The sequence below is a fragment of the Sinocyclocheilus rhinocerous genome, unplaced genomic scaffold (genome assembly GCF_001515625.1).
Source record: "Sinocyclocheilus rhinocerous isolate Xijiao unplaced genomic scaffold, SAMN03320098_v1.1 scaffold1303, whole genome shotgun sequence".
In the NCBI taxonomy this organism is placed as follows: Eukaryota; Metazoa; Chordata; class Actinopteri; order Cypriniformes; family Cyprinidae; genus Sinocyclocheilus; species Sinocyclocheilus rhinocerous.
The window spans coordinates 906,643-922,063 of NW_015625581.1; the positions used below are offsets into that span (position 1 = coordinate 906,643).

Consider the following 15,421-nt stretch of genomic DNA (forward strand, 5'->3'; position numbering starts at 1 on the left):
CCAGATATTCAAATAGTTGTATCTCGGCCAAATATTGTCCTATCCTAACAAACCATACATCAATGGAAAGCTTATTTATTCAGCTTTCAGATTAGGTATACATCTCAATTTTGAAAAATTGACCCTTATGACTGGTTTTGTGGTCCACCCTGGTCCACACATATTAACTTCAAGTTCACACGCAGCACCGTCAGAGCTCTTTAAAAACATTTTACCTTGGAATTGAGGACTTTTGGGTCCAGCGGCTGGAGATTTTGGTCTGTTAATCTAATAAATGAGAATGACAGGCATTAGGATGCAGAAATATTCTTGAACAAAGATGTACAATGAGAGATTTAAAGACACAGCTTCAAGTTTGTACTTACTCTGCCCTTAAGGTTACTTCTGCGTTGGAGCTTAGGCTCTTGATCATCAACAGTGTCTTCTCCAGAGTCCTCTGAAGGTCCTCCTGTATTTCCATCAGGTTGCCCAAAGTGCTGAGCTATAATTAGTGGAGTAATGTCTCGTGGCAGACTCTGAGGGGGAAATATCATGATAAAATAAGAAAAATATAACAACAGCCAATTAGCCAATAACTGATATGGTGATAAAATACTATGAACAAAGTCCTTCTAGTTTCAAAGCGGGGAAATGAGAAAAAACCCCACTAAACTTTCAATCACATAGATCATTTCTCACCTGATCCAAACCATTTTCTTTGGCCATCCGTCTCAGTTTGCACTCCAGGTTGACTATCTTGGCTTCTTTGCGTACAATTTCAATTTGAAGTTCATCGCTCCTCTCTTCCAACTCCCGTATTTGCTTGCGGTACTTGTCTTTGTCAATCAGACATTGAGACACGAGGTGTTGAGCATCATCTCTTGACTTGAAAGCCTGTAGGACCGAGAAAACTATCCTATATCGATAGCCCTTTTAAGTAACAGGAAATGAACTAATCCAAAGCCATCAGTAGGAACATTAGTACTCAACCTGGTCCCGCTCACGTTCAACCTCTTCCAGCTGCACCATGACCGTATTCATGCGGTTCTTGTACATTTCGCAGTCCTTCACCAAAGTGGAGCACTTCAATTCAAGGTCCTCCTTCTCTTCCAGGTACTGTGCATTATTAGATTAAACATTTCTCATATAAACCCATCAATAGAATAAAGAGCAAAGTGGCATCATTCAAAATTGTCTCACATGACCCTGAGAGGAAACCTTACTGTTAGAAAACTCAAACGCAACAGTTTGTAGGATTTCGTTTCAGCATATTATTAATACCTACCCCTCAGACCATCATTCCACACTAAACAGTTTCATGCGACTCAAACCTTGCTGACTGCATGTTGAAGAGACAAAGCTTCATCATTTACAGAGAAAACTGCTTTGTTACGGCATAAATTTCCATTTTGTTGTTGCAGAAATTTCCATTGCACACCAACACTTTCAAACAAGGATTACTTTCCATGTCAATAAACAAACAAACACTAACATATATTTGGGAATGTGGGATGTCTGGCTTTAACAAGCACTACACGCATTAAACTTGGTTGTAGTGTTAAGAGAGATGCTGGTAAGCTATACAAGACTAACTCAAATGTTCTTTTTTTTCTTTTGTGGCTGAAGTAGGCCTTCAACACTCTAAGATGTACATGTTATGCAGATTCTGAGAAGTAGAACATTTGAAAAGCTCCAAAAGAGGGCTGACTGTGATAAGAAGTCACTGCCGCCACCCCTCCCCCTCCCTTCCTGTCTTAGCCCGAATTCTGACACTTTTCACACGTCACTTCAGATGCGCTTCTAATTAGAGCTGCAGCACATTGCAGAAGGGGCCACTTAGAGCAGCCAGTCCTCATCAGCCTCTGTCACTTCTCGTTCATGTGCGACAAGAGAAAAAACCTTTGCCTACACTTCATTATTTCTAGCCGTTAACTAAAAACTCTCATGCTGAGACCATATTAAATACGCTTAATCCACCGTGAGGCCAATGTAATATCACATTTGGCATGTTCATTATGAGGGCATTTGATCATTCGAGATGTGACCGAATTGACCAATACGACCTGACGCTTAAGGTCTCTGCCAAAAGTGAGCTGTCCCCCTAGACAGCCTTTTCAGGCACTATACAGTTGGTGGACTTATAGTGTTTCAAATAGCAAGCAGCAAAGTTATGCTGCCATATAAGATGACTCATTTTTTAGCAAAAATCTATTGCATTGCTTGCAGATAAGGTAATTGCTAGTTGCAATGCATCTAGCTCGCAAATGAATAAAGCCTACTTATAATATTTCATTAAATACGGATACAAAGTCGTTCCTCTTTTTTAATGCTATTTTCATAGCAAGAACAGGAAAGCATAGTTTAAAAAAAGATACATCACTATGAAACACACTACAGTTCAAAAGTTTGGGTCAGTAAGATTTTTTTATATTGTTGAAACAATTGTCTTTTGCTCAACAAGACTGCATGTATTGGATTAAAAGTACAGTAAAAAAAAAAAGCTATATTGTGAATATTACTACAATTTAAAATAACTGTTTTTTATTTGAATATATGGTAAAATGTAATTCATTCCTGTGATAGAAAAGGCTGAATTTTCAGCATTATTACTTCAGTGTCACATGATCCTTCGGAAATCATTCTAATATACTGATTTGCTGCTCAACAAACATTTCTAATTATTATCAATGTTGAAAACAGTTGTGCTGCTTAATATTTTTGTGGAAACTGTGATACATTTCTTTTGATACATACACTGTTTAAAAGAAAAGTGTGTATTTGAAACTATTTTTGAACTATACTACAAATATTTTATTTTGTCACTTTTGATCAATTTAATACATCCTTGCTGAATGCAAGTATCTAAAAATATATGTACAGTATGTATTGTAAAGTAAAACAATCAAACAAACAAAAAAGACTTACTGACCCCCAAACATTTGAGTGGTAATGTATTTCATTTTGATATTTGACAATTAAAAAAAAAAATAATTTTTGTGAGTTTTCATTAGTAATTAAAAATAGTGTATTTATTTACCCAACATTTGTGTGTGCTATGAAAGGGGCTTGAAGCTGAAATTATTTATTTCAGTATAAGGCTGGTCCTAACCTTGTCACGGAGATCCTCGGCCTGTCGGACCTCTTCGTGCAGGTTATAGAGTCTGTTGACTAGCTCCTGACGATCTTCTAGAGCCTCCTGTCGGTCATGCTCCAGGATATCCAAGATGGCCTTGTCTGAATCAGGTAGAGGCCCGGGCTGTGCATACAAAGAAACAAAACAAGCATACAAAACAACTTTAAGTAACCTTTCCCAACTGCTTGCTTTCCGCTCTCTTCTATTTACTGTGATGCAAAAAGCGTCTTCACCTGTATGATGGACTGCAGCTCCTGGAGTTTGATCTTCAAGACCTCATTCTCTCGCTCCAGCTCAAATATCTGCTCTCTCCGAGGTCGGTTCTCAATGTCATTCTTCAATTTCAGAGATTGCCTCCTTTCCATTTTGCACTCCTCCTCCACCTTGTTCAACTTGTGCTTTAGTTGGTCAATCTAGAGGAAATAGAGAGAGAGCAGTCAACATTTGTATCCCACATAGTCAAATCATTCGTGTAAATATGAGTGACCCATCACTTTTAGCAGTAAATACAGAAGACAGAGAGATTTCTAAAGACAAAAATCAACTCGAATAATCCTGCAATGCTTGCAGAAGCCCTCTGACCTCTAGCTGAAGGTCTCGGCTCCTCATCACAGCCATATTCTTCTCCTCGCTGAGCTGGGCATATCGCATAGCCAGCTGATAGTTGTCATCCTTCACCTTCATAAGTTCATCGTTATAGTTATTACGCTCTTCTTTCATCTTATTGTAGCGTTCCTGGAAAGTATGCAGCTCCTGGTTGGCCAGTCGAAGCTTCTTGTGCTCATCTTCTAGCGTGCGGCATTTGGTCATGATATCCACCCGCTGCACGTCTTTAGCCTTGGACTGCTGCTGAAGCTTTATGACTTCATTCATTAAAAACTGGATTAGCCCTTCCTGGCCCTCTTCCACTACAGGAAAAAAACAAAATACAGTCAATTAAACACTGCTGCACAAAAAAGTACCATGGTATTCTTGAAGTGTCATGCAAATATCTATATATTATCTGATATATTTATAGTAATTATTTATCACCACCTGACACCATTAGTGTACCATAGTAGCACCACAGTAATTGTTTATAAGGCTACTGCACAAATCTGAAAGGGGATTTATGGCAGATGCTCATCCCAGAGGGTGAGCAGGTGGAAGGCAACAAACATTTTTAAGGCATGGTCGTAGGTCATTTATATGGGCAACATTTTAATTTAAAAGTGGCTCACCGACTATAGTGGAACATCTGCGTGTAGGCTCCTTCCCCGTGACGAGTTTGTAGAGGTCAGGGTAGTACAACTCTAAACTCTCTAGAAAAACCACATAGCCTCGCTCTCCCTTTGTGTGCAGGATATCCAACAACCGACCTGAAACATAAACCACTGCAGCATGACTCTTGTTGAACTGAAAAAAGTGCAATGCGTTATTTCTACCTGATGTGACCTTTATAGATTACTTTATGCTAATGTGATCAGGATGAATCATTATCAGAAAGTGTTTATTTTTTTTCATCTAAATTTAGTCAATATTTTGTCATGTCATATACGTATATATATTATAGGTACATTTTTCACTCTTGGCTAAAATGCCATCTAATCTTACAGTAGTTAATTAGCTGACAAGACTAACTGTGTGTGTGTAACATTTTGTTATATATATATATATATATATATATATATACACATAACATATATAAAAAGAAAAGGAAACATGAATTTCTAGTGTATTTATGCAAGTCAAAAATAAAAATGTTAGTGAGACTAAAAAGTTGTTTGTTATATTTGGAACAATTTAAAAGGGAATGAAAAAAAGCAGAGAAATGGAATAATAATAAAATAAAATAAAATAAAATAAAATAGGTTTTCAGTTTGTTTATGAAAATTAAATAGCAAAAAGTTTAGCAACACTTAATAATATTTAATAATATACTTCATATTTAGTAATATACTTAGTATACGTATATATATTATAGGTACATTTTTCACTCTTGGCTAAAATGCCATCTAATCTTACAGTAGTTAATTAGCTGACAAGACTAACTGTGTGTGTGTAACATTTTGTTATATATATATATATATATATATATATATATACACATAACATATATACATACAGAATTTACAGAATACAAACAAGAAATCATGATTTTTAGCTATATGACACTTTTTACAGAAAATGTTATACTGTTATTGCCTGTAACATCTTGTGGTCCATGAAAATGAGTATATAAATTATTTAAAAAATATAACTATTTGAAATGAAAGTAGCAGAAAAAAATAATGACTTTGGACACCAAATGTACCTGTAATTATAGAATCACCCATATATACATATATACTTTGGAAATCTCTTTTCTAAATGCATGCTATACTGATCTTATTGTGAACGATTCATCCGTTCTGCTGAAGAAAAAAAAGTCACCTACATCTAAGATAGTAAGATGTAAATTAACATCATTAACAGCATTTTCACTTTTGGGTGAACTATCCATTTAAACATGCATGAGCATGCATGAAATATAAATAAATAAAATGAAAAGAACAGTCAATCTCTGACATTACTGATTATGATCAGATTTTTTTAAATATATAATAATATTATTATTTTTTCCATTATTGTTGATGAAACAAAAAAACTATGAAATTTTGTTCATGAAATGAACTGTAATATCAAATAATTTCTAGGCTAGATTAAATAAAACTAGGTCCTCAGACTGTCAGGGTCCTGCAAACATGCTTATCCAAATGATATTATTCAATCAGTCTTATTGCTTAAGGGGCACACAGGTCGACCATCCTGTACATAGCTGACAGCTTAAGTACTGACTGTGTTTGGTATAATATTAAGAAGGTTTAATTTGAGTTTTAAGATCCTTCTGAATGACTTTAACATCCATCATGAAAGAGACAATTGAAAATTAACCTCAGATCTTGAAAAGAAAGAAAGGAAATAAGAACATTTAAACTTTGAAAACAAGCGTATTCCATTACAAACACTGTATCAGCCACTGAGTATATATTTTGAATAATGTTAATAATTTTTTTAAAATGTGATTATGTATTTATCCACTTTGTTGCAAGTGTGAAACAGCAGCAGGCTTGCAGAGAGAGCTCCGCCCCCACACGATCTTCTGATTGGCTGTGATTTGTGATTGATTGTGTTGCATCTCATGGAAATATTGCGCCTGGTGTGCACAGACAAATTGCTCATCGCATTGTGTTTGGTTAAACTCTGTAGTGTTGCTGTAGCAGGAATGTCCAGATTTGTCTTTGATGAAAGCAGTGCATTGTATTTTAACTCACTAGAGAAAGTCGCGGCACAAAAAGTACTTGAAAGATCTTCTGTATTACGTGCCAAACTGCCGGTCCCAGAGGGAAAAGAGAATCATTAGGGGGCTGTGAAAATCCCAGCCGTGGTAAACAAGCATTTTGATGTGCTGCTTTGTGACAAACAAACAGTGCAGACTTTAGCAAGCTGCTCGGGCAAAATCCCTGTCATCCGTTTTGCCTGTGGCCGTTGGGAAGTTGAAAAATGACACGGAGGTTCAGGAAGGAGTCGTTGGGAAAGAAAAACTACAGCGGCAGCTGACAGGATTAAAAGCGTCCATTCATCATCACATTACACCACTGGAAAAACACAGTGAAAGATGGGGTGACCGAGTAACTGATTGATGATGTGATTTGCATGTAAATGTTTTCAGCATTGAATTTGCATTTCCATATTCCACGGTGTTTAGTACTTTCTGTCACCGGCATCTATGAATGTTGATGTCTCTGCAATACGATTTGGAGGGTAAAACCAACCTTGGGCGGATCCGTATCATATCATAAACAATGCTAGGGTATGCGCTTAAGCGGACAGGAAAACACTGAATAATACCTGCTCGGTTGACTTTGGACTCCAGCAGGCGAGAGTTGAGCACCTCGTCTTCGTCTTGTTCGTCGATGACCTTGCATTGGCGCAGATATGAGGTCAGCTTGTTGGGGTTCATGAAACGGCACAAGATGTACCGGTTCTTCTCGGCATTTTCCCACAAAGCCGCCCCGTAGTCTAGCAAGTTCATTGAGCCTCCGTTCTCCATTCCTGCAGAGGCCTCTATGAGACGAGAATGGGAGAGAATACATTTTTAGATTCGGTTTCGAAACTCCTTTCACACCCAGAGCATTGACAGCACATCAGATAAAAAAACTAACTTGTTATTGCATGCTCAAAGATAAACGTGTCCATTCATCCATGAAAAATGGATCGACATGATTCCTCCATGCAGTTTTATGGTCTAAAGTGACCATACACATGACCAAACACTGAACACTAAATATAAAATATAATTAGGACTGCACGATTAATCAAAATAAAACCACATTTTGTGATGATAAAAATAAAACCAAGCCTGTGATGAAATGTATTTTGTGTCTCAGAGTGACTCGGTCATGCATTTGGCAATGCAACAATGCAACCAAACTTATAATGAGAAGTGCTTATAAACCAACTGCTGTCAATAAAAGAGAAGTTTTAGGGGCTCCTTGTGGCAAAATTAAAGTCTGGTGGTTTAACCTTTGAAAATGAAGAAATTAAGACAAGCATAATTATTATCATTGTAATTTTGACAGTTATATTGCAAAATAAAATGATTGTATTATTTTATTTATATTATTTTTTTTAAACTTGATTTGTTTTACTGTAAAATATTAGAAAAAAGTGATATGCTGGTTTATTTATTTATTTTATTATTATTATTATTAGAGAGTTAGTCACATTGATATATAATCACAAAATTTTGACCACATTTTGTGCCCTACAAACAAGCACAGAAAAGCAACTTTTTTTTCTCCCAAAAATTACATTTTTTCTCCCAAATCATGCAGCTCTAAATATAATCAATAGTTTCAAAACAATCTTCCATTTCTGCTGACGTCACTGACCATGCAGGCTTTAATCAGGGTAGATCATGAATTTTACAATGATGAAAATGAGGCTGTAAGGGCATAGACTTATAGTCTTTACAATGTAAACCACACATCATCTTTAACTCACAAGTTTCAAAATTATTTTTGGGAATTTTTGTCAGATGTTTTGTCAGCTGAACAACTGGTTAAAGAGCAATACAATTAATTTAACAAAGTGAATTTCTATCCCATACCACACTACATGTTTTCTACTGTTTTCATGTTGACTTGTTTGCTCAAATGTTGATTATAGTTTATTTAAATGCAAAATGAACTTCTTGTTACAACAGATTCATACAATATACAAAAACGTGTTAGTAAACTGCCACTGACACTTGCAAATGTATAATTTTTAAATTACAATGATTGTTTCCACAATTGTAGAATTACTTTCACACCACTACCTTTAATACCCATGTATTATCTTTAAATATCTTCTCTACAATGTCAACAATAAAACACAATTCATGCAATAGTGATCTGCAGCTGTGGCAGCTTTGCGCCACCATAATGACACATTTGTGTCCTGTGGCGAGCATCATGTTTCTGTGTGCAGTCACACACTGCCAAGTTTCAGAGAGGTGAAATAAAACATATCTTTTTTTGAAACGTGTGGACAGTGGCTGTGAAGATGCCACAGCACATGACTGAAGCGGTTCGTCTCCACTAGTGCTGAACTGAGCTGAAAATCTTCTGAATATCTGATGGCTGCAGCACACAAGCGTGTGAATCAACTGTGTACTGTACCTGGATCCCAGATTGCAGCACAGTGATTAATGATCAAATGTTATGAATAGCAAAAGCAGGGCTGCAGATGGCAGATAAAACGCTGATATAGGCTATACATAAGACAGTTTAAGGCACAAATATCTTGAAATCAAGTGAACACTTAAATGTGCAAGCACTTATGAATGGTCACTGCTCATTTTTTACTAGATTCATATGTTCATGGGTTTATTAATGTAATTATTATCTTTGAGAACATTGCTCTGTATGCATCTTAAAAAGATGAATGTCTGTGTGTGTTGTTTTCCTCCATACAATGGAGGTCAATGGTCACCAAAACTGTTTGGTGCAATTTCTTCAAAATATCTTCTTTTTTGTTCCACAGAGGAAAGTCATTCAAGTTTGTAATGACATGAGGGTGCATAAATTCGGACGGAATTTCATTTTGGTGTGAACTACATAGGCCAACAATAAAAAACACACACACACAGCGGAAACAACAGAGGAACGTAACCTGTGTCAACAGCTCTTGGACAGATTGACACTCGATTGCAAAAACACGAGCAACATAGAAACCGCCTAGCAACCACCTAAATACAGTAGCAAATAAAGAAATTCCCCCATTTCAGTGTTGTTGAATCTATATTCAACAATCAATGCTTCACATACACAAAGATTATTTAGGATCAGTAAGATTATTGTAATGTTTTTGAAAGGAATCTCTTTTGCTCACCAAGGTTGATCATAAATACAGTAAAAATACTAGTATTTTGAAAATTACGTTTTAAAATATCTGTTTTCTATTTTTAAGATATTTTAAAAATGTTAATGTATTTATTGTCGAATGAAGCTTCAGAAATCATTCTAATATGCAGATTTGATGCTCAATAAACATTTCTTATTATCATCAATGTTGAAAACAGCTGTGCTGCTTAATATGTATGTGGAAACATTTTTTCAGGATTCTCTGATGAATAGAACATTCAAAAGAACAGCATTTATTTCAAATAGAAAATCAATTTAATGCATATTTTCTGAATAAAAGTTCGTTTAAAAAGATAAATCTGAACCTTTGGTTGTAAACTGAACTTTTTAAGACTTTTACATCACGTCATCCTTATTACACGGTTCATTATCTGATGGCGAAAAAGCATTCCTGACACAGTCACCATATCACAGTTCCATTCTTTGGAAGAAACTAAATTACAGTGAAACTGATAAATGATGAGACTTTCTCTGGGGAGAACATTTTGATGTCTGTCACACCTACTTTGACGAGACAATACAATGTGTCTTTCTGTCTTTTTCTGGCCTTTGAGTCAATTTATTCCTGACAAAAAAAAAAAAAAAGTTCCAGCATGCTTATGACCTCTCATATTTTCCCTGCTTTTCTATGTGACATAAATGTAAATTAATGTGCAGTAACATATTAACACAAGGCTCTGCATGACAAATTTCTCTGCATACATTTTTGCGGCAAACAGACGAATTGAAGGTGCAGCCGGCCCCCTTCGGCTGCATAATAACAGCATTGTTCTCCAGCGCTCCATGGGCCTTTGCAAATGAAATCAAACCATTACTACTGATATGCCCACACACGCTTTTGCATATTCCTGTGTATCTATCGTCCCGAACTCCATTCCTATATCTGCCCTTTCGCTTTTGCCCCCTAGGCTCTGGAACAGCTGCGTATGTGAGCGCAAACCGACTGTAATGGCCTCACTTCCCCATCCCTACCAGACAGGAGACATTCGATCAGACCTCAGTGGGTTTCTGGTTAAAGGGAAGGAAGAACTGCAGACTTTAGCCAGCGTTTGCCATTTTTACGTGCAGTATCTAATGTGGGAGGGATGAAGACATGTCAAATATGCCACATCAGGAGTCATGCATCTAATATTAGCCATGTTGTTTAAAAAAAGCAAAGACAGCTTCTCATTTTTGGAAATCAGAGAAACGCGTGGGAGAGTGTGTGAGTAAAGTTTTGAAAGCAATTGAGGGCGAGAGCATTCTCCCACGACGAAAAGGCCCCCCCCCCCTTTTTACAAGATCAACATCACTCTTGTTTGGGAAATGAAGGGTTTCTCCCCCACATTTTAGCACAATGATTAACAGCGACATACTGTCATTTATCATGTCGGCTTTGTGTTCGTGTCAGGACGTGACTCAGCCGAGTCAAAAATTAAAGCATCACGTACAGCGGTTCACCCTGACAGACACACAAACACGCAGTCCACCCCCACCTCCGTCTTATACCTTGACCAGATTTCCTCTTAACTTATTTTGGAGTTAGTGAGTAAGAGAGCGCTCTTCACTTCCTCATTTCATTAGCAGGTGTTTAACTCAAGCCTCATAAAAGGAGAAATGTTGGGAGCACATTTAAAGTTGCACAGCAGAAGTGATACTGAAGTATATTTAAAATTCAAATTATCAGGAGATCAACTTCTACTTACCAGAGTAAATCAATATACTTATAGTGCATCTACATCAGTGTCTAGGTGCGTCTGAACATCTGAAAGTCGCTGTCCAGTCAACTTATTTACTATAAATTATCCCAGTATGGGATAAGTAATTGAAATTGCATGAATTTGGATACAGTTCCTAAATATATAATGCATTTTGTATTATGTTACATTTGCGTCACATCTGGAACAATGGAAAAACTACCTGGAATCTGATCTGACCACTGAGACACATTGAATAAAATTCTGATTTGATTTCAAACCACATATGGTTTTGGATAGATTTTTTAAATATTCAGTAAAGCTGCATTTATTTGATTAAAAACTAAAAACAACTGTTTTCAATTTGAAAGTATTTTTTAAATTTAATTGACTCGTGATGAAAAGCTGAATTTTCAGCATCATTACTCCAGTCTTCAGTGTCACATGATCTTTCAGAAATCATTCTAATATGTTGATTTGCTGCTCAAGAAACATTTGTATTATTAATAATGTTGATAACAGCTGTGCTGCTCAATATTTTTGTGGAAACCATAATTTTTTTTTTTTTTTATTTTTTTTATTTTAAAGAATTTAAAGTTTAAAAAAACGTTAGAAAAATAAATTTTGTTAGAAATCTTATAGAAATCTTTTGTAACATTATACATTTCTTTACTGTATCTTCTGATTCATTTAATGCATCCTTGCTGTATAAATTTCTTTCAAAAGAAAAAAATACTAAATTGAACCGAGTTTTGCTGCCTGGTTGAAGAAAATCAAGGACCTAGAGTTTTGTGCTTGTTTAACAGAAGAATATTTACATTTTTTCAAGTTCACTGAGCATCTAAGAACAGTGAAATTGTATGTTACATCTACAGGTTGTTTAGCTCTGCACCACGCTGCCGTCTGTCCCTGTGGGACCCTGCTTGATTGATTTTCAGTCATGTTAAAAACTAGCGCAAAACCGAGTTAGCGGAAGCCCTTACCACGTGCTCCTGTGGCTCCATCCGATTTTAGAAAAAACCACAAACCAAAAGCGTCTCAACAGCCAATGGCCTGCAACCCTGCTCCTCCATGCTACCAGTTTGGGGGAACTGCACCAAGCTGTTTTGTGTGAAAGTGAAACACGCTACAGCAGTTCTGATGTGGGGCCTTGACTGAAATTTTACTATCTAAATATTAGGGTCAAGGGTATTCTGATATAACTAAGACTCTGCTGATGAGAAAACTAAATATAGCACTTCAGTAAGATAAAAACCTATATACGTCATGTCTTATTGCACAAACATAACAGAGCGCTACTTCCTTAAAGGAACAGTTCACGCAAAAATGAAAATAATTTAAAACACCCTCGTTGTTCCAAACCTGCATGACTTTCTTTCTGGTGGAACACCAGAGGACTTCAAAATGCCCAGAGAGAAAAGGGACGGGGTACTGTGACGCTCCAAAAATGACAAAACAAACGATGGACCATAAAAGTGGTCTATGGAACTAATGGGCAATATTCCAAGCCTTCTGAAGGCATAAAATTGCTTTTTATGAGAAACAGGCCAAAATTTCTTTCGGAAAGCCTTCCTCTCTGCTGAAGCTCTTAAATTTCACTCAGTTCATGTTCCATGTCAGGTTTGCACACCAAGTTTGACATCATTGGCATGACGTACCATATTTGAACTGTATGCAAGCAAGGCTGAGATCTGAGAACCATGGAGGAGGAGGATAAGATGTTCAGCAAGATGCTCTGAAGCTTCAGAAGACTAGGAATATATTGCATACAGTAAGTTGTATGGAGTTCTGTGGCGCTTTCTAGCCGTTATTGAAGTTTTGGACATTTGTGTGGTGCTTTGTGTTTCACAAAGGAAAGTTACAGAGATTTACATTTACATTTAGTCATTTTGCAGACGCTTTTATCCAAAGCGACTTACAATTGGGGAATACATAAAGCGATTCTTCGTAAAGAGGCAAACAGACACAGTAAGTGCTCGTAATACCAAGTTTTAGGCATTGCTCAAGTAAGTAAAATTTTTTTTAATTTAAGATTTAAAACAGCACTGGCATTTTGATTTGAACCGAGAGAATTGAACAAAGATGACAATTTTCACAATTTTGGTTTAACTATCCCTCTTAAACCTGGAGACCTAACAAAGGTCTAAACAATTAGTTTCTCATGATCATAAAAACAGCGTTCTATATAAATTTTATAGTCAAATTTGGGAAATAAAGTTTCAAGAAGTTCATAGTTTTATTTAAGAAGGAGGCATTCAAATGATAAAAAGTTAAAGTATAGGCATTTATAATATTAAACACGAAACACGAAAGAATCCTGAGAAAGAAATGTATTACGGTTTTCATAAAAAAATTAAGCAACACAACTGAACGGCAAGACTTCTTTTAAAAACATTATAAATCTTACCAACTCCTAACGTTTGAACAGTAGTGTTTATCCATATACAAGTACATTTTTTTTTTTTTTTACTTTTAATTCCCATAAAAAGTAAATTCCCATTCTGTTATTCTAAAATGTGATTTACAGCACTTACCTCTGTGACCGTGTCATTTCTGCGCAACTAACGTCAAACAAACACTGACTGTTTTCAAACATGTTTCCTAAATGCTCCCCTATCTGCAATTGGGGAGACAAATAAGACAGTGCTATTCCAGTGCTATTATTTATCAAAAACTGACTTAGTTTATTTAATAAACCAATAAATATTCAAAGGAATGAGGAATAAGATCATCTAAAGTCATCAAAGCATGCTTCCTGAATTCTTGTTGACAGTGTGCCATTGACAGCCAGCCAAACAGCAGCCTTAGATCACAAACCGCATTTCAATTTAAACATGATGACAGAATATACAGATGTAACCGAGATTTCTGAAGAATGCTACTCGCCAAGATCGATGACAGAAATATGCATTCGTTTCAAATGAACCATAAGAAATCCATTGTTTTGGGTTGAAGAGTGAGTCTGCACATTCCAGCTGTAATGCATCTGCTTGGAATCGGATACAAGACCCAGCAAACACTTAACAATTCAACCTTTGTGAGGGACGATGCCTTGCACATGAACCTAAGAGCCAATCTGATGACATTCACAATATAGAAACAGGAGCTTTCTACTCTCCCCCAGTGAGGTGTAGAGTGTGGTTGACATGGCATGCTTTTTCATGTGTATTTCTGGACTATAAAAATCTGTGCTCGCACATTTCTATTTAGCCTAGATTTCTAAGCGAAACGTCAAAATTCTCATATTGTTCAGAATGTTAATCTGTTTACACTTGAATAAAAATTAGTTTATGAACATTTTTAATGCTTAAACTTGTTTTATGACATTACAATTTTTTTAATAAAAGTCCATACAGGGCACATTTGATTTGTCTTCAAGACATGGTGGGACACCATATTTTAAGATATGTAAATAGTTTGAATCCCTTTGTAGTGAAACACTTCTTGTTTAACCAGAAAAACAGATCTCCTAAATTCTTCAGATGGTTGTCTCTAAATTTTGCCTTGCCATGTTTTCATAAAACAGCACTTTTTCAGAGTCTCACATTCATAATGCATATGGCGTGATAATATAAAAAAATGTTGTCAGTGGTACATTAAAAGCATTGTTATCATTATGCCACAGCTTGGTCTTGGGGTCAGATTAGACTTTATATTGTAAAACATTGATGCATTTCTGTTTGTTATTAAAAGGCATGATTATGTAGATTATGTATGTACCATATTATAAACAGTAGACACTTTTGAATGTCCCTTAAATGTCCTATTGTTTACTTAAGGAACTTTAAAATATATATGAAGCCTGTCTCTTATGATAAGGTTATTGACAGACTGTGGTGTTCTTGTGATGAATAAAAATGGTTCAATTTTATAAGTTCCTCAAAGAACTGACATTAATAATAATAGTTTAAAAACATTGCCTGAAGGTTCTTTAGAAATTTCCCACGGAACACAAAAACAGCAACACTTTAAATCACTAAACAGAAGTGGAATGAATAAATATAAGTATTAAAAAATTAAATTAATTAATTAATAAATAAAAGTGTCATTGCGTGTATGTTAGGGGTGTGACGTGACACTTATCCCACGAGACGAGACGAGACACGAGACTGGGTTCACAAGAACGAGACGAGACAAGATTTTTAGACTTTTTTTAAAGAATTCCTCAATGATGAAATATATAGGGAAAAATAGTCTGTTATTTA

The 15,421-nt window shown here is 35.9% G+C and overlaps 1 protein-coding gene across 2 annotated transcripts in view; it reads right to left on the minus strand.

Moving 5' to 3' along the window:
- Positions 1-15,421, minus strand: part of LOC107753502 (caspase recruitment domain-containing protein 11-like) — a 32,716-nt gene that overhangs the window by 13,613 nt on the left and 3,682 nt on the right. Inside the window, exons 1-10 of one of the 2 annotated variants that reach the window (XM_016569661.1) lie at positions 11,226-11,295; positions 6,983-7,198; positions 4,333-4,470; positions 3,695-4,020; positions 3,346-3,525; positions 3,089-3,235; positions 970-1,095; positions 679-873; positions 366-515; positions 216-267 (exon numbers count right to left, since the gene is read on the minus strand). In XM_016569661.1, coding sequence (XP_016425147.1) covers positions 216-267; positions 366-515; positions 679-873; positions 970-1,095; positions 3,089-3,235; positions 3,346-3,525; positions 3,695-4,020; positions 4,333-4,470; positions 6,983-7,184 — 1,516 coding nt within the window. In that variant the 5' untranslated portion in view covers positions 7,185-7,198; positions 11,226-11,295. Of the gene's footprint in view, positions 1-215; positions 268-365; positions 516-678; positions 874-969; positions 1,096-3,088; positions 3,236-3,345; positions 3,526-3,694; positions 4,021-4,332; positions 4,471-6,982; positions 7,199-11,225; positions 11,296-15,421 lie in introns of those variants that run through there. The other variant, XM_016569657.1, reaches the window with a different exon arrangement.